We start from the raw sequence: 20,885 nt of genomic DNA on the forward strand, positions 1-20,885 counted from the left end.
TCTCCAGATTCCAAATGCCTTTGTTTTCAGTCCATTATCCCCTGAAATGACAATGCCCACTGAGAAGATGAGGGTATCGCCAGAAAGTCCAGAAAAAACATTGAATCTGAACAAGGAGTCCTCTTCTTCTGAAACCAGTCCAGTGTTACCAGACCTTTTCAGCCACAACGCCAAAGACAGCCAAGGTGATGAAGCACAATCCTCAGCGAGCAATCTAGAAGCACCCCCGGAGTCAGGGGCACCCACCCAGCTTGATCAGCTGCTGTCGGAATTTGAAGAAATCAAACGGGCATTCCGACCAGAAACTCTAGAACCACTGGACTCACCTCTTTCGGAAACCAGCGAAGGGGGTCTTGAAGATCTACAACCTTATGTTGAGTTAGAGGAACTCTTGCCAGAATCCGACGCATATCCCACTGAGGGTGAGGAAGAGCTCTCTAGTCCAAGTCCCTCATCCCCTATTCAGATCACAAGGGAGCCGGCTGAAATAAGCGTAGTGGCCTCAGTGCCGACCGATCTCTCCTTGTCCAATGAAACCGACCCAGAGGTATTTGGGGTGACCACAGATCTAATCGAGACCTTCCCAGAGCCTAGCCAAGTTACAGCTGATCCGGTTCAGTTGAGCCACTTGGAGTACGTGCAAACACACAGAGCAGAAAAATCAGATCTCACCGGTTCCATACCATTGGATAGCCCCACAGCTGCAACCAAATCCGCCGGAACACCGGAATCTCCAGAACCATGCCATAAAGTTCTAGAAAGGTCATCGGAATCAATTGTTCCGTCTCAAAAGTTCCAGCCACTCGAACATGAGGATGCTGCTGTATTTACCGAACCTTCAACTGTAGAAGAACATCGAATTAGTCTCCCACAGCAGGACCAGGCGACAGTCGGTGAAGAATATGACAACTCCAAAGACACATCAAGCATTCAAGCTGCAGTCAAAAAGGCATCTATTGAACAAAGCAAAGTATTGTGCGAATCTGGGGTATTAATCACTGAGCCCAGCCAATTGGTAGATGAAACATGCATGAGCACTACCCCAGAAGTTGTGTCACATTTAAGGGATAGCACTCCCCCTGAAACCCTTGAATACGATGAGCAGTCGCACCACTCGCTCTCTGACGTGACTCCACAGACTCCAGAGACCGTCACCGTCTCCAGGCACTTCAGCTTCGAGGAGTTGATCCCTTACCAGAGTCCTAGGTACCTCAACATGCTGTCTGAAGAGCTCAAGCCAAATACAAGTGAGCAACCATCAGAGAATCGAGTCACCCCCGTAGAGGAAGAGTTCAGTCCTCCAGTCACCCCTGTTGAGGTAAAGTCCCATATCTCCCAGCCCGGTCCAGTAGATCCCATGGCAGAGATGGTGTCAGCCCAGCCTGATCCAGTAGAACACAGGGCAGAGATGGTGTCAGCCCAGCCTGGTCCAGTAGAACACAGGGCAGAGATGGTATCAGCCCAACATGTTCCAGAGGTTACAGCATCAGCCCATGATGAAGAGTTCTCCATGGAGTTCAGCCTCCCTCCTGAGTATGCTGAGGCATCATCCTCTATCCACAAACCCAATCCTCCGGCCTACGCAGAAGTCATACGAGTCAGCACCACAATGTACTTATACGAAGACTCTGACCCGGAGACTTACTTTGACTGCAAACAGGGAGTCACAGACTTCTCCGAGATGGAACCTGACGAACTGAAGAAGAGGGAAAGTTCAGGGGTTGGCCAAACCCAAGGACAAGCGTCCCATTCAGGAGCCCTGGGGAGAAAGTACCAGAAGCCGACGGCAATTCCGGTTTGCTCCGCAGTGCGCAAACACGAGCGTGGAGTCCTGCTGTCCTCAGGGAGTGAGGATTATGACGACGCACCTTATGATGACATCAAGGAAGAGAGCGAAGAGCTGGCCCAATCTCCCGGCACACACAGAGACGACTCGGCCTTTTACCAGGCTCCTCAGGAGCTTCCTCCTCTCAGATCAGCAGATGATGATGACTCCCTGGACAGGGTGAGATGACTGTTGAAAAAATCATCCCGCCATTCTTACCCATCTCCTGCTCTGACCACCTAGCTCCTGCTCTAACCCCTTATCTCCTGCTCTAACCCCTTATCTCCTGCTCTAATCCCCTATCTCCTCCTCTAACCCCCTATCTCCTGCTCTAACCCCTTATCTCCTGCTCTAACCCCTTATCTCCTGCTCTAACCCCTTATCTCCTTCTCTAACCCCTTATCTCCTGCTCTAACCCCTTATCTCTTGCTCTAACCCTTATCTCCTGCTCTAACCCCTTGTCTCCTGCTCTAACCCCTTATCTCCTGCTCTAACCCCTTATCTCCTGCTATAACCCCTTATCTCCTGCTCTAACCCCCTATATCCTGCTCTAACCCCTTGTCTCCTGCTCTAATCCCCTATCTCCTGCTCTGACCCCCTATCTCCTGCTCTAACCCCTTATATCCTGCTCTAACCCCTTATCTCCTGCTGTAACCCCTTATATCCTGCTCTAACCCCTTATCTCCTGCTCTAACTCCCTTATCTCCTGCTTCAGAAGGAATGAATGCTTTAACTCCGGGGATGGGATTTGAAACGCCTTTAATTCATATTTTAAACAGAATTCCTCTCGCGTGATGTCATCATAGGAAAGAACAGTGCCACTGACCCGTGATGATGTCTGCTGGGTAGCTGGTTTGACATCACGTTACTGTAACGTCAACACGGGGATTCAGAAAGCAGGTGCCGTTAGTGAGTTTAAGAGTAATGCAGAACGATACAAAAAAAAACAAGAGAAACATCTGACAAGGAAACAGAACCAATACTGCCTGAAGAGTGATGCTAGGGAGTGCTGGATAAAGGGGGGAGTAATCAGGGTAGCGATGGAGTCCAGGTTTTCCTCATGACGGAGTGCAGGTGTACGTAATGAGGGTTGCCAGGTGTGCGTAATGAGGGTTGCCTGGTGTGCATAATGAGGGTTTCCAAATGTGAATTCTTATATCTGACCCAGTGATGTGTGTATTTCGTGTATATTTAACTTTTTCACACTGGAGTCTTACTTGTGTTGTAACAATCTCTTTGTTTCATTTTTGCTGTGTTGGGATGCTATGTTGAGATGCTGTGTAAGGATGCTGTGTTGAGATGCTGTGTAAGGATGCTGTGTTGGGATGCTGTGTGGATATGCTGTGTTGGGAGGCTGTGTTGAGATGTTGTGTAAGGATGCTGGGTTGGGTTGCTGTGTTGAGATGCTGTGTTGGGTTGCTGTGTTGGGAGGCTGTGCTGAGATGCTGTGCTGAGATGCTGTGTTTAGATGCTGTGTTGGGATGCTGTGTTGAGATGCTGTGTTGGGTTGGGTATGCTGTGTGGAAATTGAAAAAACCCCGCTAATTTTCATTTTCCGTTGCAAAACATTTTAAAACGCTTTCCTGTTGTGTTTCCTCATGAATGCGACCCGTGCAGTCTCCTGTGGGTCCCAAATGGAACCCTATGCCCTATGTAGTGTACTACTTTAGACTAGGGCCTATAGTGGACATCTATTGGTGTCATATACACTATATAGGGAACGGCGCCCCCTGTGGTGAATCAGTGTAATAACAGGCCTCAGCGCCCCCTGTGGTGAATCAGTGTAATAACAGGCCTCAGTGCCCCCTGTTGTGAATCAGTGTAATAACAGGCCTCAGCGCCCCCTGTGGTGAATCAGTGTATTAACAGGCCTCAGTGCCCCCTGTTGTGAATCAGTGTAATAACAGGCCTCAGCGCCCCCTGTGGTGAATCAGTGTAATAACAGGCCTCACCGCCCCCTGTGGGGAATCAGTGTAATGACAGGCCTCAGCGCCCCCCTGTGGTGAATCAGTGTAATAACAGGCCTCAGCGCCCCCTGTGGTGAATCGGTGTAACAACAGGCCTCAGCGCCCCCTGTGGTGAATCGGTGTAACAACAGGCCTCAGTGCTGACTGTGTGTCTGTCTCCCTCTACAGCAGGGTGAGATGACAGACATCCCTCCCCAGACTGTGACAGAGGAGCAGTACACAGATCAACATGGACACGCGGTGGTCAGAAAGGTAATCATACGTGGAAATAAAGACCGTGTTTGGTTCCTGTCATTCATTCATTACATCAGTGTGTCCCAATCCTGGTCCTGGGCAGTGGTGGGAAGAACTGAAGTAAACAATGTTTTAAAGTACTACTTAAGTCTTTTTTTTTTTGGTGTATCTTTACTTTACTATTTATAGTTTTGATAACTTTTACTTCACTACATTCCTAAAGAAAATAAGGAGGGGTAGTGCTTGGAGAAGGGGGAGGGGTCTGGGTAGTGCTTGGAGAAGGGGGAGGGGTCTGGGTAGTGCTTGGAGAAGGGGGAGGGGTCTGGGTAGTGCTTGGAGAAGGGGGAGGGGTCTGGGTAGTGCTTGGAGAAGGGGGAGGGGTCTGGTTAGTGCTTGGAGAAGGGGGAGGGGTCTGGGTAGTGCTTGGAGAAGGGGTCTGGGTAGTGCTTGGAGAAGGGGGAGGGGTCTGGGTAGTGCTTGGAGAAGGGGGAGGGGTCTGGGTAGTGCTTGGAGAAGGGGTCTGGGTAGTGCTTGGAGAAGGGGGAGGGGTCTGGGTAGTGCTTGGAGAAGGGGGAGGGGTCTGGGTAGTGCTTGGAGAAGGGGGAGGGGTCTGGGTAGTGCTTGGAGAAGGGGGAGGGGTCTGGGTAGTGCTTGGAGAAGGGGGAGGGATCTGGGTAGTGCTTGGAGAAGGGGGAGGGGTCTGGGTAGTGCTTGGAGAAGGGGGAGGGGTCTGGGTAGTGCTTGGAGAAGGGGGAGGGGTCTGGGTAGTGCTTGGAGAAGGGGGAGGGGTCTGGGTAGTGCTTGGAGAAGGGGGAGGGGTCTGGGTAGTGCTTGGAGAATGATGTACTTTTTACTCCCATCCATTTTCCCTGACACCCAAAAGTACTCGTTACATTTTGAATGCTTAGTAGGACAGAACAATGGTCCAATTCACGCTCTTACCAAGTGAACATCCCTGGTCGTCCCTACTGCCTCTGATCTGATGGACTCTCTAAACAGAGAACATCCCTGGTCATCCCTACTGCCTCTGATCTGGCGGATTCACTAAACAGAGAACATCCCTGGTCATCCCTACTGCCTCTGATCTGGAGGACTCACTAAACAGAGAACATCCCTGGTCATCCCTACTGCCTCTGATCTGGTGGACTCACTAAACAGAGAACATCCCTGGTCATCCCTACTGCCTCTGATCTGGAGGACTCACTAAACAGAGAACATCCCTGGTCATCCCTACTGCCTCTGATCTGGCGGATTCACTAAACAGAGAACATCCCTGGTCATCCCTACTGCCTCTGATCTGATGGACTCTCTAAACAGAGAACATCCCTGGTCATCCCTACTGCCTCTGATCTGGCAGATTCACTAAACAGAGAACATCCCTGGTCATCCCTACTGCCTCTGATCTGGAGGACTCACTAAACAGAGAACATCCCTGGTCATCCCTACTGCCTCTGATCTGGTGGACTCACTAAACAGAGAACATCCCTGGTCATCCCTACTGCCTCTGATCTGGAGGACTCACTAAACAGAGAACATCCCTGGTCGTCCCTACTGCCTCTGATCTGATGGACTCTCTAAACAGAGAACATCCCTACTGCCTCTGATCTGATGGACTCTCTAAACAGAGAACATCCCTACTGCCTCTGATCTGATGGACTCTCTAAACAGAGAACATCCCTGGTCATCCCTACTGCCTCTGATCTGGAGGACTTACTAAACAGAGAACATCCCTGGTCGTCCCTACTGCCTCTGATCTGAGGGACTCTCTAAACAGAGAACATCCCTGGTCATCCCTACTGCCTCTGATCTGGAGGACTCACTAAACAGAGAACATCCCTGGTCATCCCTACTGCCTCTGATCTGGAGGACTCTCTAAACAGAGAACATCCCTGGTCCTCCCTACTGCCTCTGATCTGGTGGACTCACTAAACAGAGAACATCCCTGGTCGTCCCTACTGCCTCTGATCTGGTGGACTCACTAAACAGAGAACATCCCTGGTCGTCCCTACTGCCTCTGATCTGGAGGACTCACTAAACAGAGAACATCCCTGGTCATCCCTACTGCCTCTGATCTGGAGGATTCACTAAACAGAGAACATCCCTGGTTATCCCTACTGCCTCTGATCTGATGGACTCTCTAAACAGAGAACATCCCTGGTCCTCCCTACTGCCTCTGATCTGGTGGACTCACTAAACAGAGAACATCCCTGGTCGTCCCTACTGCCTCTGATCTGGTGGACTCACTAAACAGAGAACATCCCTGGTCGTCCCTACTGCCTCTGATCTGGAGGACTCACTAAACAGAGAACATCCCTGGTCATCCCTACTGCCTCTGATCTGGAGGACTCACTAAACAGAGAACATCCCTGGTTATCCCTACTGCTTCTGATCTGATGGACTCTCTAAACAGAGAACATCCCTGTTCGTCCCTACTGCCTCTGATCTGATGGACTCTCTAAACAGAGAACATCCCCGGTCATCCCTACTGCGTCTGATCTGATGGACTCTCTAAACAGAGAACATCCCTGGTCATCCCTACTGCCTCTGATCTGGAGGACTCACTAAACAGAGAACATCCCTGGTCATCTCTACTGCCTCTGATCTGGAGGACTCACTAAACAGAGAGCATCCCTACTGTCTCTGATCTGGTGGACTCTCTAAACAGAGAACATCCCTGGTCATCCCTACTGTCTCTGATCTGGAGGACTCACTAAACAGAGAACATCCCTGGTCATCCCTACTGCCTCTGATCTGGAGGACTCTCTAAACAGAGAACATCCCTGGTCATCCCTACTAGCCTCTGATCTGATGGACTCACTAAACAGAGAACATCCCTGGTCATCTCTACTGCCTCTGATCTGGAGGACTCTCTAAACAGAGAACATCCCTGGTCATCCCTACTAGCCTCTGATCTGATGGACTCACTAAACAGACATGCTTAGTTTGAAAATTACGTCTGAGCGTTGGAGTGCGCCCCTGGCTATCCGTAAATTAAATAAAAAACAAGATTATTATAGTTTGCTTAATATAAAGAATTTGAAATAACTTTTGATACCTAAGTGTTATTTAAAACCAGAAACTTTTAGACTTTTACTCAATTAGTATTTTACTGGGTGACTGGGTCACTTTACTGGGTCACTTTTACTTGAGTCATTTTCTATTAAGGTATCTTTACTTTTACTCAAGTTTGACAATTGGGTACTTTTTCCACCACTGGTCCTGGGGACCCAAAGTGGTGCACATTTAGTTCTGATCACACACCTGATCCCACACCTGATCCCACACCTGATCACACACCTGATCCCACGCCTGATCACACACCTGATCCCACACCTGATCCCACACCTGATCACACACCTGATCACACACCTGATCACACACCTGATCCCACACCTGATCACACACCTGATCCCACACCTGATCCCACACCTGATCACACACCTGATCACACACCTGATCACACACCTGATCACACGCCTGATCCCACGCCTGATCCCACGCCTGATCACACGCCTGATCACACGCCTGATCACACGCCTGATCCCACGCCTGATCACACACCTGATCCCACACCTGATCACACGCCTGATCCCACGCCTGATCACACACCTGATCACACACCTGATTACACACCTGATCCCACACCTGATCACACACCTGATCACACACCTGATCACACACCTGATCCCACGCCTGATCACACGCCTGATCACACGCCTGATCACACGCCTGATCACACACCTGATCACACGCCTGATCACACGCCTGATCACACACCTGATCACACACCTGATCACACACCTGATCCCACACCTGATCACACACCTGATCCCACACCTGATCCCACACCTGATCCCACATCTGATCCCACACCTGATCACACACCTGATCCCACACCTGATCCCACACCTGATCCCACACCTGATCCCACACCTGATCACACGCCTGATCCCACGCCTGATCACACGCCTGATCCCACACCTGATCCCACACCTGATCCCACACCTGATCCCACACCTGATCCCACGCCTGATCACACGCCTGATCCCACGCCTGATCACACGCCTGATCCCACGCCTGATCCCACGCCTGATCCCACGCCTGATCCCATGCCTGATCACACGCCTGATCCCACGCCTGATCCCACGCCTGATCCCACGCCTGATCACACGCCTGATCCCACGCCTGATCCCACGCCTGATCCCACGCCTGATCACACGCCTGATCACACGCCTGATCAAACGCCTGATCACACGCCTGATCCCACGCCTGATCCCACGCCTGATCACACGCCTGATCACACGCCTGATCACACGCCTGATCCCACGCCTGATCCCACGCCTGATCACACACCTGATCCCACACCTGATCACACGCCTGATCACACGCCTGATCACACGCCTGATCACACGCCTGATCACACGCCTGATCCCACGCCTGATCCCACGCCTGATCACACGCCTGATCCCACGCCTGATCCCACACCTGATCACACGCCTGATCACACGCCTGATCACACGCCTGATCCCACGCCTGATCCCACGCCTGATCCCACGCCTGATCCCACGCCTGATCACACGCCTGATCCCACACCTGATCACACGCCTGATCCCACGCCTGATCCCACACCTGATCACACACCTGATCCCACACCTGATCACACACCTGATCACACACCTGATCACACACCTGATCCCACACCTGATCACACACCTGATCCCACACCTGATCACACACCTGATCACACACCTGATCACACACCTGATGTTACTCATCAACTCATCAAGCCTTTAGTTCGTAGAACCAGGTGTGTTAATTCAAAAGCCAAAAAACACAAATGTGCCTTTGGGTCCCCAGTATAGAGACACACTACATTACAACATGTCTCCTTTGGGTCCCCATTATAGTGTATGTGTGTGTGTGTGTGTGTGTGTTTTTATGTGTGTGTGTGTTGTGTCTATCTGTGTGTGTGTGTGTGACTTACCCTAACCTGTTCTGTGACCTTTGCCCTCTGCCCTCTCCATCCAGACTACCCGTGAGGTGAACCGCCAGGTGATGTCGAGTGAGGGGTCGCAGAGGGAGGAGGGGGGTGACTCCCCGGGGGAGGAGGGAGACGGATACTCCAGAGTGGTCGAGAGGAGGAGCCACAGAGATCTCTCAGAGGTGAGGGTGTGTATATGAGTTTGTCAGGGTTGGGGTCAATAGCAGATCAATAGCGGAGGTGGATAAAGATGACATCCCCCATTTATTACAGCTACAGTTCTCTGTGTTTGGTTCTCTTCTCCTGTATAAACAGCTACAGTTGGCTGTGTTGGTTCTCTTCTCCCGTATAAACAGCTACAGTTCTCTGTGTTGGTTCTATTTCCCTGTATAAACAGCTACAGTTCTCTGTGTTTGGTTCTCTTCTCCTGTATAAACAGCTACAGTTGGCTGTGTTGGTTCTCTTCTCCCGTATAAACAGCTACAGTTCTCTGTGTTGGTTCTCTTCTCCTGTATAAACAGCTACAGTTCTCTGTATTGGTTCTCTTCTCCTGTATAAACAGCTAATAGAAATAGAATTGCGCCCAAATCAAATCAAAGTTTATTTGTCACGTGCGCCGAATACAACAGGTGTAGTAGACCTCACAGTGAAATGCTGAATACAACAGGTGTAGTAGACCTTACAGTGAAATGCTGAATACAACATGTGTAGTAGACCTCACAGTGAAATGCTGAATACAACAGGTGTAGTAGACCTCACAGTGAAATGCTGAATACAACAGGTGTAGGTAGACCTTACAGTGAAATGCTGAATACAACAGGTGTAGTAGACCTCACAGTGAAATGCTGAATACAACAGGTGTAGTAGACCTCACAGTGAAATGCTGAATACAACAGGTGTAGTAGACCTCACAGTGAAACGCTGAATACAACAGGTGTAGTAGACCTCACAGTGAAATGCTGAATACAACAGGTGTAGTAGACCTTACAGTGAAATGCTGAATACAACAGGTGTAGTAGACCTTACAGTGAAATGCTGAATACAACAGGTGTAGTAGACCTTACAGTGAAATGCTGAATACAACAGGTGTAGTAGACCTTACAGTGAAATGCTGAATACAACAGGTGTAGTAGACCTTACAGTGAAATGCTGAATACAACAGGTGTAGTAGACCTTACAGTGAAATGCTGAATACAACAGGTGTAGTAGACCTTACAGTGAAATGCTGAATACAACAGGTGTAGTAGACCTTACAGTGAAATGCTGAATACAACAGGTGTAGTAGACCTTACAGTGAAATGCTGAATACAACAGGTGTAGTAGACCTCACAGTGAAATGCTGAATACAACAGGTGTAGTAGACCTCACAGTGAAATGCTGAATACAACAGGTGTAGTAGACCTCACAGTGAAATGCTGAATACAACAGGTGTAGTAGACCTCACAGTGAAATGCTGAATACAACAGGTGTAGTAGACCTGACAGTGAAATGCTGAATACAACAGGTGTAGTAGACCTCACAGTGAAATGCTGAATACAACAGGTGTAGTAGACCTCACAGTGAAATGCTGAATACAACAGGTGTAGTAGACCTCACAGTGAAATGCTGAATACAACAGGTGTAGTAGACCTCACAGTGAAATGCTGAATACAACAGGTGTAGTAGACCTCACAGTGAAATGCTGAATACAACAGGTGTAGTAGACCTCACAGTGAAATGCTGAATACAACAGGTGTAGTAGACCTGACAGTGAAATGCTGAATACAACAGGTGTAGTAGACCTTACAGTGAAATGCTGAATACAACAGGTGTAGTAGACCTTACAGTGAAATGCTGAATACAACAGGTGTAGTAGACCTCACAGTGAAATGCTGAATACAACAGGTGTAGTAGACCTCACAGTGAAATGCTTAATACAACAGGTGTAGTAGACCTTACAGTGAAATGCTGAATACAACAGGTGTAGTAGACCTCACAGTGGAATGCTGAATATAACAGGTGTAGTAGACCTCACAGTGAAATGCTGAATACAACAGGTGTAGTAGACCTCACAGTGAAATGCTGAATACAACAGGTGTAGTAGACCTTACAGTGAAATGCTGAATACAACAGGTGTAGTAGACCTCACAGTGAAATGCTGAATACAACAGGTGTAGTAGACCTCACAGTGAAATGCTTAATACAACAGGTGTAGTAGACCTTATAGTGAAATGCTGAATACAACAGGTGTAGTAGACCTCACAGTGAAATGCTGAATACAACAGGTGTAGTAGACCTCACAGTGGAATGCTGAATACAACAGGTGTAGTAGACCTCACAGTGGAATGCTGAATACAACAGGTGTAGTAGACCTTACAGTGAAATGCTGAATACAACAGGTGTAGTAGACCTCACAGTGAAATGCTGAATACAACAGGTGTAGTAGACCTGACAGTGAAATGCTGAATACAACAGGTGTAGTAGACCTCACAGTGAAATGCTGAATACAACAGGTGTAGTAGACCTCACAGTGGAATGCTGAATACAACAGGTGTAGTAGACCTCACAGTGGAATGCTGAATACAACAGGTGTAGTAGACCTCACAGTGGAATGCTGAATACAACAGGTGTAGTAGACCTCACAGTGAAATGCTGAATACAACAGGTGTAGTAGACCTTACAGTGAAATGCTGAATACAACAGGTGTAGTAGACCTTACAGTGAAACGCTGAATACAACAGGTGTAGTAGACCTTACAGTGAAATGCTGAATACAACAGGTGTAGTAGACCTCACAGTGGAATTCTGAATACAACAGGTGTAGTAGACCTCACAGTGGAATGCTGAATACAACAGGTGTAGTAGACCTTACAGTGAAATGCTGAATACAACAGGTGTAGTAGACCTTACAGTGAAATGCTGAATACAACAGGTGTAGTAGACCTTACAGTGAAATGCTGAATACAACAGGTGTAGTAGACCTTACAGTGAAATGCTGAATACAACAGGTGTAGTAGACCTCACAGTGGAATGCTGAATACAACAGGTGTAGTAGACCTCACAGTGAAATGCTGAATACAACAGGTGTAGTAGACCTTACAGTGAAATGCTGAATACAACAGGTGTAGTAGACCTTACAGTGAAATGCTGAATACAACAGGTGTAGTAGACCTTACAGTGAAATGCTGAATACAACAGGTGTAGTAGACCTTACAGTGAAATGCTGAATACAACAGGTGTAGTAGACCTCACAGTGAAATGCTGAATACAACAGGTGTAGTAGACCTCACAGTGGAATGCTGAATACAACAGGTGTAGTAGACCTTACAGTGAAATGCTGAATACAACAGGTGTAGTAGACCTCACAGTGAAATGCTGAATACAACAGGTGTAGTAGACCTTACAGTGAAATGCTGAATACAACAGGTGTAGTAGACCTTACAGTGAAATGCTGAATACAACAGGTGTAGTAGACCTTACAGTGAAATGCTGAATACAACAGGTGTAGTAGACCTTACAGTGAAATGCTGAATACAACAGGTGTAGTAGACCTCACAGTGAAATGCTGAATACAACAGGTGTAGTAGACCTCACAGTGAAATGCTGAATACAACAGGTGTAGTAGACCTCACAGTGAAATGCTGAATACAACAGGTGTAGTAGACCTCACAGTGGAATGCTGAATACAACAGGTGTAGTAGACCTCACAGTGAAATGCTGAATACAACAGGTGTAGTAGACCTCACAGTGAAATGCTGAATACAACAGGTGTAGTAGACCTTACAGTGAAATGCTGAATACAACAGGTGTAGTAGACCTCACAGTGAAATGCTGAATACAACAGGTGTAGTAGACCTCACAGTGAAATGCTGAATACAACAGGTGTAGTAGACCTTACAGTGAAATGCTGAATACAACAGGTGTAGTAGACCTCACAGTGAAATGCTGAATACAACAGGTGTAGTAGACCTCACAGTGAAATGCTGAATACAACAGGTTTAGTAGACCTCACAGTGAAATGCTGAATACAACAGGTGTAGTAGACCTCACAGTGAAATGCTGAATACAACAGGTGTAGTAGACCTCACAGTGAAATGCTGAATACAACAGGTGTAGTAGACCTCACAGTGGAATGCTGAATACAACAGGTGTAGTAGACCTTACAGTGAAATGCTGAATACAACAGGTGTAGTAGACCTCACAGTGGAATGCTGAATACAACAGGTGTAGTAGACCTCACAGTGAAATGCTGAATACAACAGGTGTAGTAGACCTCACAGTGAAATGCTGAATACAACAGGTGTAGTAGACCTCACAGTGAAATGCTGAATACAACAGGTGTAGTAGACCTCACAGTGAAATGCTGAATACAACAGGTGTAGTAGACCTCACAGTGAAATGCTGAATACAACAGGTGTAGTAGACCTCACAGTGAAATGCTGAATACAACAGGTGTAGTAGACCTCACAGTGGAATGCTGAATACAACAGGTGTAGTAGACCTCACAGTGAAATGCTGAATACAACAGGTGTAGTAGACCTCACAGTGAAATGCTGAATACAACAGGTGTAGTAGACCTCACAGTGAAATGCTGAATACAACAGGTGTAGTAGACCTCACAGTGAAATGCTGAATACAACAGGTGTAGTAGACCTCACAGTGAAATGCTGAATACAACAGGTGTAGTAGACCTCACAGTGGAATGCTGAATACAACAGGTGTAGTAGACCTCACAGTGGAATGCTGAATACAACAGGTGTAGTAGACCTCACAGTGAAATGCTGAATACAACAGGTGTAGTAGACCTCACAGTGAAATGCTGAATACAACAGGTGTAGTAGACCTCACAGTGAAATGCTGAATACAACAGGTGTAGTAGACCTCACAGTGAAATGCTGAATACAACAGGTGTAGTAGACCTTATAGTGAAATGCTGAATACAACAGGTGTAGTAGACCTTACAGTGAAATGCTGAATACAACAGGTGTAGTAGACCTCACAGTGAAATGCTGAATACAACAGGTGTAGTAGACCTCACAGTGAAATGCTGAATACAACAGGTGTAGTAGACCTTACAGTGAAATACTGAATACAACAGGTGTAGTAGACCTCACAGTGAAATGCTGAATACAACAGGTGTAGTAGACCTCACAGTGAAATGCTGAATACAACAGGTGTAGTAGACCTCACAGTGAAATGCTGAATACAACAGGTGTAGTAGACCTCACAGTGAAATGCTGAATACAACAGGTGTAGTAGACCTCACAGTGAAATGCTGAAAACAACAGGTGTAGTAGACCTCACAGTGAAATGCTGAATACAACAGGTGTAGTAGACCTCACAGTGAAATGCTGAATACAACAGGTGTAGTAGACCTCACAGTGAAATGCTGAATACAACAGGTGTAGTAGACCTCACAGTGAAATGCTGAATACAACAGGTGTAGTAGACCTCACAGTGAAATGCTGAATACAACAGGTGTAGTAGACCTCACAGTGAAATGCTGAAAACAACAGGTGTAGTAGACCTCACAGTGAAATGCTGAATACAACAGGTGTAGTAGACCTCACAGTGAAATGCTGAATACAACAGGTGTAGTAGACCTCACAGTGAAATGCTGAATACAACAGGTGTAGTAGACCTTACAGTGAAATGCTGAATACAACAGGTGTAGTAGACCTCACAGTGAAATGCTGAATACAACAGGTGTAGTAGACCTCACAGTGAAATGCTGAATACAACAGGTGTAGTAGACCTTACAGTGAAATGCTGAATACAACAGGTGTAGTAGACCTCACAGTGAAATGCTGAATACAACAGGTGTAGTAGACCTCACAGTGAAATGCTGAATACAACAGGTTTAGTAGACCTCACAGTGAAATGCTGAATACAACAGGTGTAGTAGACCTCACAGTGAAATGCTGAATACAACAGGTGTAGTAGACCTCACAGTGAAATGCTGAATACAACAGGTGTAGTAGACCTCACAGTGGAATGCTGAATACAACAGGTGTAGTAGACCTTACAGTGAAATGCTGAATACAACAGGTGTAGTAGACCTCACAGTGGAATGCTGAATACAACAGGTGTAGTAGACCTCACAGTGAAATGCTGAATACAACAGGTGTAGTAGACCTCACAGTGAAATGCTGAATACAACAGGTGTAGTAGACCTCACAGTGAAATGCTGAATACAACAGGTGTAGTAGACCTCACAGTGAAATGCTGAATACAACAGGTGTAGTAGACCTCACAGTGAAATGCTGAATACAACAGGTGTAGTAGACCTCACAGTGAAATGCTGAATACAACAGGTGTAGTAGACCTCACAGTGGAATGCTGAATACAACAGGTGTAGTAGACCTCACAGTGAAATGCTGAATACAACAGGTGTAGTAGACCTCACAGTGAAATGCTGAATACAACAGGTGTAGTAGACCTCACAGTGAAATGCTGAATACAACAGGTGTAGTAGACCTCACAGTGAAATGCTGAATACAACAGGTGTAGTAGACCTCACAGTGAAATGCTGAATACAACAGGTGTAGTAGACCTCACAGTGGAATGCTGAATACAACAGGTGTAGTAGACCTCACAGTGGAATGCTGAATACAACAGGTGTAGTAGACCTCACAGTGAAATGCTGAATACAACAGGTGTAGTAGACCTCACAGTGAAATGCTGAATACAACAGGTGTAGTAGACCTCACAGTGAAATGCTGAATACAACAGGTGTAGTAGACCTCACAGTGAAATGCTGAATACAACAGGTGTAGTAGACCTTATAGTGAAATGCTGAATACAACAGGTGTAGTAGACCTTACAGTGAAATGCTGAATACAACAGGTGTAGTAGACCTCACAGTGAAATGCTGAATACAACAGGTGTAGTAGACCTCACAGTGAAATGCTGAATACAACAGGTGTAGTAGACCTTACAGTGAAATACTGAATACAACAGGTGTAGTAGACCTCACAGTGAAATGCTGAATACAACAGGTGTAGTAGACCTCACAGTGAAATGCTGAATACAACAGGTGTAGTAGACCTCACAGTGAAATGCTGAATACAACAGGTGTAGTAGACCTCACAGTGAAATGCTGAATACAACAGGTGTAGTAGACCTCACAGTGAAATGCTGAAAACAACAGGTGTAGTAGACCTCACAGTGAAATGCTGAATACAACAGGTGTAGTAGACCTCACAGTGAAATGCTGAATACAACAGGTGTAGTAGACCTCACAGTGAAATGCTGAATACAACAGGTGTAGTAGACCTCACAGTGAAATGCTGAATACAACAGGTGTAGTAGACCTCACAGTGAAATGCTGAATACAACAGGTGTAGTAGACCTCACAGTGAAATGCTGAAAACAACAGGTGTAGTAGACCTCACAGTGAAATGCTGAATACAACAGGTGTAGTAGACCTCACAGTGAAATGCTGAATACAACAGGTGTAGTAGACCTCACAGTGGAATGCTGAATACAACAGGTGTAGTAGACCTCACAGTGGAATGCTGAATACAACAGGTGTAGTAGACCTCACAGTGAAATGCTGAATACAACAGGTGTAGTAGACCTCACAGTGAAATGCTGAATACAACAGGTGTAGTAGACCTCACAGTGAAATGCTGAATACAACAGGTGTAGTAGACCTCACAGTGAAATGCTGAATACAACAGGTGTAGTAGACCTTATAGTGAAATGCTGAATACAACAGGTGTAGTAGACCTTACAGTGAAATGCTGAATACAACAGGTGTAGTAGACCTCACAGTGAAATGCTGAATACAACAGGTGTAGTAGACCTCACAGTGAAATGCTGAATACAACAGGTGTAGTAGACCTTACAGTGAAATACTGAATACAACAGGTGTAGTAGACCTCACAGTGAAATGCTGAATACAACAGGTGTAGTAGACCTCACAGTGAAATGCTGAATACAACAGGTGTAGTAGACCTCACAGTGAAATGCTGAATACAACAGGTGTAGTAGACCTCACAGTGAAATGCTGAATACAACAGGTGTAGTAGACCTCACAGTGAAATGCTGAAAACAACAGGTGTAGTAGACCTCACAGTGAAATGCTGAATACAACAGGTGTAGTAGACCTCACAGTGAAATGCTGAATACAACAGGTGTAGTAGACCTCACAGTGAAATGCTGAATACAACAGGTGTAGTAGACCTCACAGTGAAATGCTGAATACAACAGGTGTAGTAGACCTCACAGTGAAATGCTGAATACAACAGGTGTAGTAGACCTCACAGTGAAATGCTGAAAACAACAGGTGTAGTAGACCTCACAGTGAAATGCTGAATACAACAGGTGTAGTAGACCTCACAGTGAAATGCTGAATACAACAGGTGTAGTAGACCTCACAGTGAAATGCTGAATACAACAGGTGTAGTAGACCTCACAGTGAAATGCTGAATACAACAGGTGTAGTAGACCTCACAGTGAAATGCTGAATACAACAGGTGTAGTAGACCTCACAGTGGAATGCTGAATACAACAGGTGTAGTAGACCTTATAGTGAAATTTTGAGTGAAATTTTGAGTAGTTCATAACAGATTATAAATTGATGTATCTTTTCAAAGTTATAGTGTAATGAATGAATTAAGCTTTTCAAAGTTTTTATTTCTTTACTTAATTAATTCATTAAGCCTCTTCATGTGTTCAGACATTTTAATTATGGGCGGTATCCCCAGTGGGATTTAACCACACAACAACAATTACATATTGTCTTTTTTTATTGTTGCAATCTTTCCTTCCTTTTTCCTTCCAGGTGACGTTTTCTGAGCGTGACTCTGACTCAGCGTGGGGTGAGGAGGAATCAGCTGAAGGTCACGAGGTCAGCCGTGTGGAGCGGAACGCAGTGGTGGAGGGGGATTGGACCGATACGCAGCACGGTGACCCCACCCTGACCTCTGACCTCCCAACGTCCCGGGACGACTTCACACAGGTCAGCCTCCAACCAGCCAATCAGAATAGCTTTCTCTCCCTCCATCTCTCCCCTCCATCTCTCCCCTCCATCTCTCCCATCCATTTCTTTCTCCATCTCTCCCTCCATCTCTCCCCTCCATCTCCCTCCATCTCTCCCATCCATCTCTTTCTCCATCTCTCCCCTCCATCTCTCCCCTCCATCTCTCCCTCCATCTCTCCCCTCCATCTCTCCCCTCTATCTCTCCCTCCATCTCTCCCCTCCATCTCTCCCCTCCATCTCTCCCCTCTATCTCTCCCCTCTATCTCTCCCCTCCATCTCTCCCCTCCATCTCTCCCTCCATCTCTCCCTCCATCTCTCCCCTCCATATCTTTCTCCAACTGCTTTTAGTTTGATTATCAGAGGTACTAATCACCCTCTCTCTCCTTTCTCTCTGTCTCCCCTCTCTCGCTCTCTCTCTCTCTCTGTCTCTCCTCTCTCTCTGTCTCTCCTCTCTCTGTCTCTCCTCTCTCTCTGTCTCTCCTCTCTCTCTGTCTCTCCTCTCTCTCCCTGTCTCTCCTCTCTCTCTCTCTCTCTGTCTCTCCTCTCTCTCTGTCTCTCCTCTCTCTCTCTCTCTCTCTCTGTCTCTCCTCTCTCGCTGTCTCTCCTCTCTCTCTCTCTCTCTCTCTCTCTCTCTCTCTCTCTGTCTCTCCTCTCTCTCTCTCTCTCTCTCTCTCTCTCCTCTCTCCCTGTCTCTCCTCTCTCTCTGTCTCTCCTCTCTCTCTCTCTCCTCTCTCTCTCTCTGTCTCTCCTCTCTCTCTCTCTCTCTCCTCTCTCTCTGTTTCTCCTCTCGCTCTCTCTCCTCTCTCTCTGTCTCTCCTCTCTCTCTCTCTCCTCTCTCTCTCTCACTGTCTCTCCTCTCTCTCTCTCCTCTCTCTCTCTCTGTCTCTCCTCTCTCTCTCTCTGTCTCTCTGTCTCTCATCTCTCTCTGCCCTCCTTTTTCTCTCCAACTTTCTCTCTCTTTACTCTCTTCTCCCCCCCCCCCCCCCCCCCCCCCCAGGGCCAAGATGTGTAAGGGACGTACCCAGAGACGGACAGTAGCGAGAGGGGAGGAGCCTGTGGTAACAGGAAACAGGTTCTCCTGGAGCACCTTCATCACCTCATCCACCTCTACTGTTAGAAGGTGGAGGAAGAGGAGGAGGAGGAGGAGGAGGGGGGATGAGGAGGAAGAGGGGAGGAAAAAAGGAATAACAGGCCTCCTTTATCGCCTCGCTAGTTTCCTGTTTGGCCTCTGACCCCGCCCCTTTTCCCTGAAGATCCACCAATCCTATGCATCAGGCACATGCAATTCCAGAGTGCACCTCAGTCCTACCACCGTCTTCCTGTTTCAACAATCTGTTTGGTCTTAACTGATTCACTTATTATTATTATTATTTATTATTTTATTTCTTTCTGTTTTGTTTTCTTCTTTGTGTGTTTTTTTCCGTTTTTCATTTTTGTTTTTTTTTGTGACCAAAGAGTTGATGTTTGTTTTCCGTATGTATTGGATCTTGACGCTGACAGACATTAGTCATATATGTGTTGTACTGCTAGAGTAGGTGGTTGGACTAACATACGCTACGATGTACACCTCACAGCACCTCACCTGTCTCTACTACTACAGTTCTTAGTTATTCTTTACTACGACGTGAAAACTACAGCACTTCCTCATGTTGACCTTTCTTTAAAAAAAAAGGTCAGATATCACGATGTCACCTGTAGCAACCCTTAACCGTAGTCCTCGCTTCCTGCTTCCTGCTTCCTGTTGCTGGAGTGCTTAGTGTTCTTGTTCTACCTGTCTTCAGAATGTAGCTATATCTAAATATGTGGTTTAAAAAAAAAACGTTTGTCATCTGTAACCTAGGCAACCTTATTAGTCCCCTCCATTACCAGGTAGAGTAGGCATGATTGGTCGGTTAGCTGGTGACGATCATAGCTGGTGACGATCATAGCTGAGATATGGTTAATTATATATAGCCTTGATCCTATTTTCTCTCTCTCTCTCTCTCTCTCTCTCTCTCTCTCGCTCTCTCGCTCTCTCTCTCTCTCTCTCTCTCTCTCTCTCTCTCGCTCTCTCTCTCTCTCTCTCTCTCTCCTCTGTTTCTATCTTTCTTCTCGTCTTTTAAACTCTCTCCATGGTTTGTAACATTTCCAACCTCATCTCATTGTTTGACGTGCGTGCATGTGAATTAGTGCAAGTGTGTGTGTGTGATGTCAGACCTGAATTGCTGCTATGAAGGGAGTGGTTTGGTAAAAGCAGCAGTCTTCTCTGTTCAATTCTTTCCTTGTTTTTTTTAAAGTTCTTCTTCTGTAGTTTCTGGTTCAGTTCACTATCTAGATCAGGAACTCGTTTTTTTTTTTGGTTTGTTTGATTTGTTATGGAGACTTGACGTTTCCTTTATTAGGATTTTATTTATTTAATATTTATTTTCCCAATGGTGAATACGCTGTGTATAAGTTGATAAGGTGTGGATCATGACTGTCTCGTTTAGAAGCAGTCCTCTGATATGAAGATGTCTGTGTCACGAATGGCATCCTATTCCCTATGCAGAAGCCAGAGGGCCCTGGTCTATAGTAGTGTACTATATAGGGAATAGGGCTCTGGTCCTATAGTAGTGTACTATATAGGGAATAGGGCTCTGGTCTATAGTAGTTCACTATATAGGGAATAGGGCTCTGGTCTATAGTAGTACCACTACATAGGGAATAGGGCTCTGGTCTTAAGTAGTTCACTACATAGGGAATAGGGCTCTGGTCATAAGTAGTTCACTATATAGGGAATAGGGCCCTGGTCATTAGTAGTTCACTACATAGGGAATAGGGCCCTGGCCACTAGTAGTACCACTAGATAGGGAATAGGGCCCTGGTCTATAGTAGTTCACTATATAGGGAATAGGGCTCTGGTCACTAGTAGTTCACTATATAGGGAATAGGGCTC

General features: G+C 46.5%; 1 protein-coding gene across 3 annotated transcripts in view; it reads left to right on the forward strand.

Moving 5' to 3' along the window:
- Window positions 1-20,595, forward strand: part of LOC110515949 (ankyrin-2) — a 212,217-nt gene extending 191,622 nt beyond the window's left edge. For all 3 annotated transcript variants that reach the window (XM_036934328.1, XM_036934326.1, XM_036934327.1), the window contains 4 exons: window positions 3,961-4,044; window positions 9,055-9,195; window positions 17,774-17,950; window positions 18,969-20,595. In XM_036934328.1, coding sequence (XP_036790223.1) covers window positions 3,961-4,044; window positions 9,055-9,195; window positions 17,774-17,950; window positions 18,969-18,983 — 417 coding nt within the window. In that variant the 3' untranslated portion in view covers window positions 18,984-20,595. The remainder of the gene's footprint in view (window positions 1-3,960; window positions 4,045-9,054; window positions 9,196-17,773; window positions 17,951-18,968) is intronic.
- Window positions 20,596-20,885: the final 290 nt, after the last annotated feature.

Source organism: Oncorhynchus mykiss, chromosome 10 (assembly GCF_013265735.2).
Source record: "Oncorhynchus mykiss isolate Arlee chromosome 10, USDA_OmykA_1.1, whole genome shotgun sequence".
In the NCBI taxonomy this organism is placed as follows: Eukaryota; Metazoa; Chordata; class Actinopteri; order Salmoniformes; family Salmonidae; genus Oncorhynchus; species Oncorhynchus mykiss.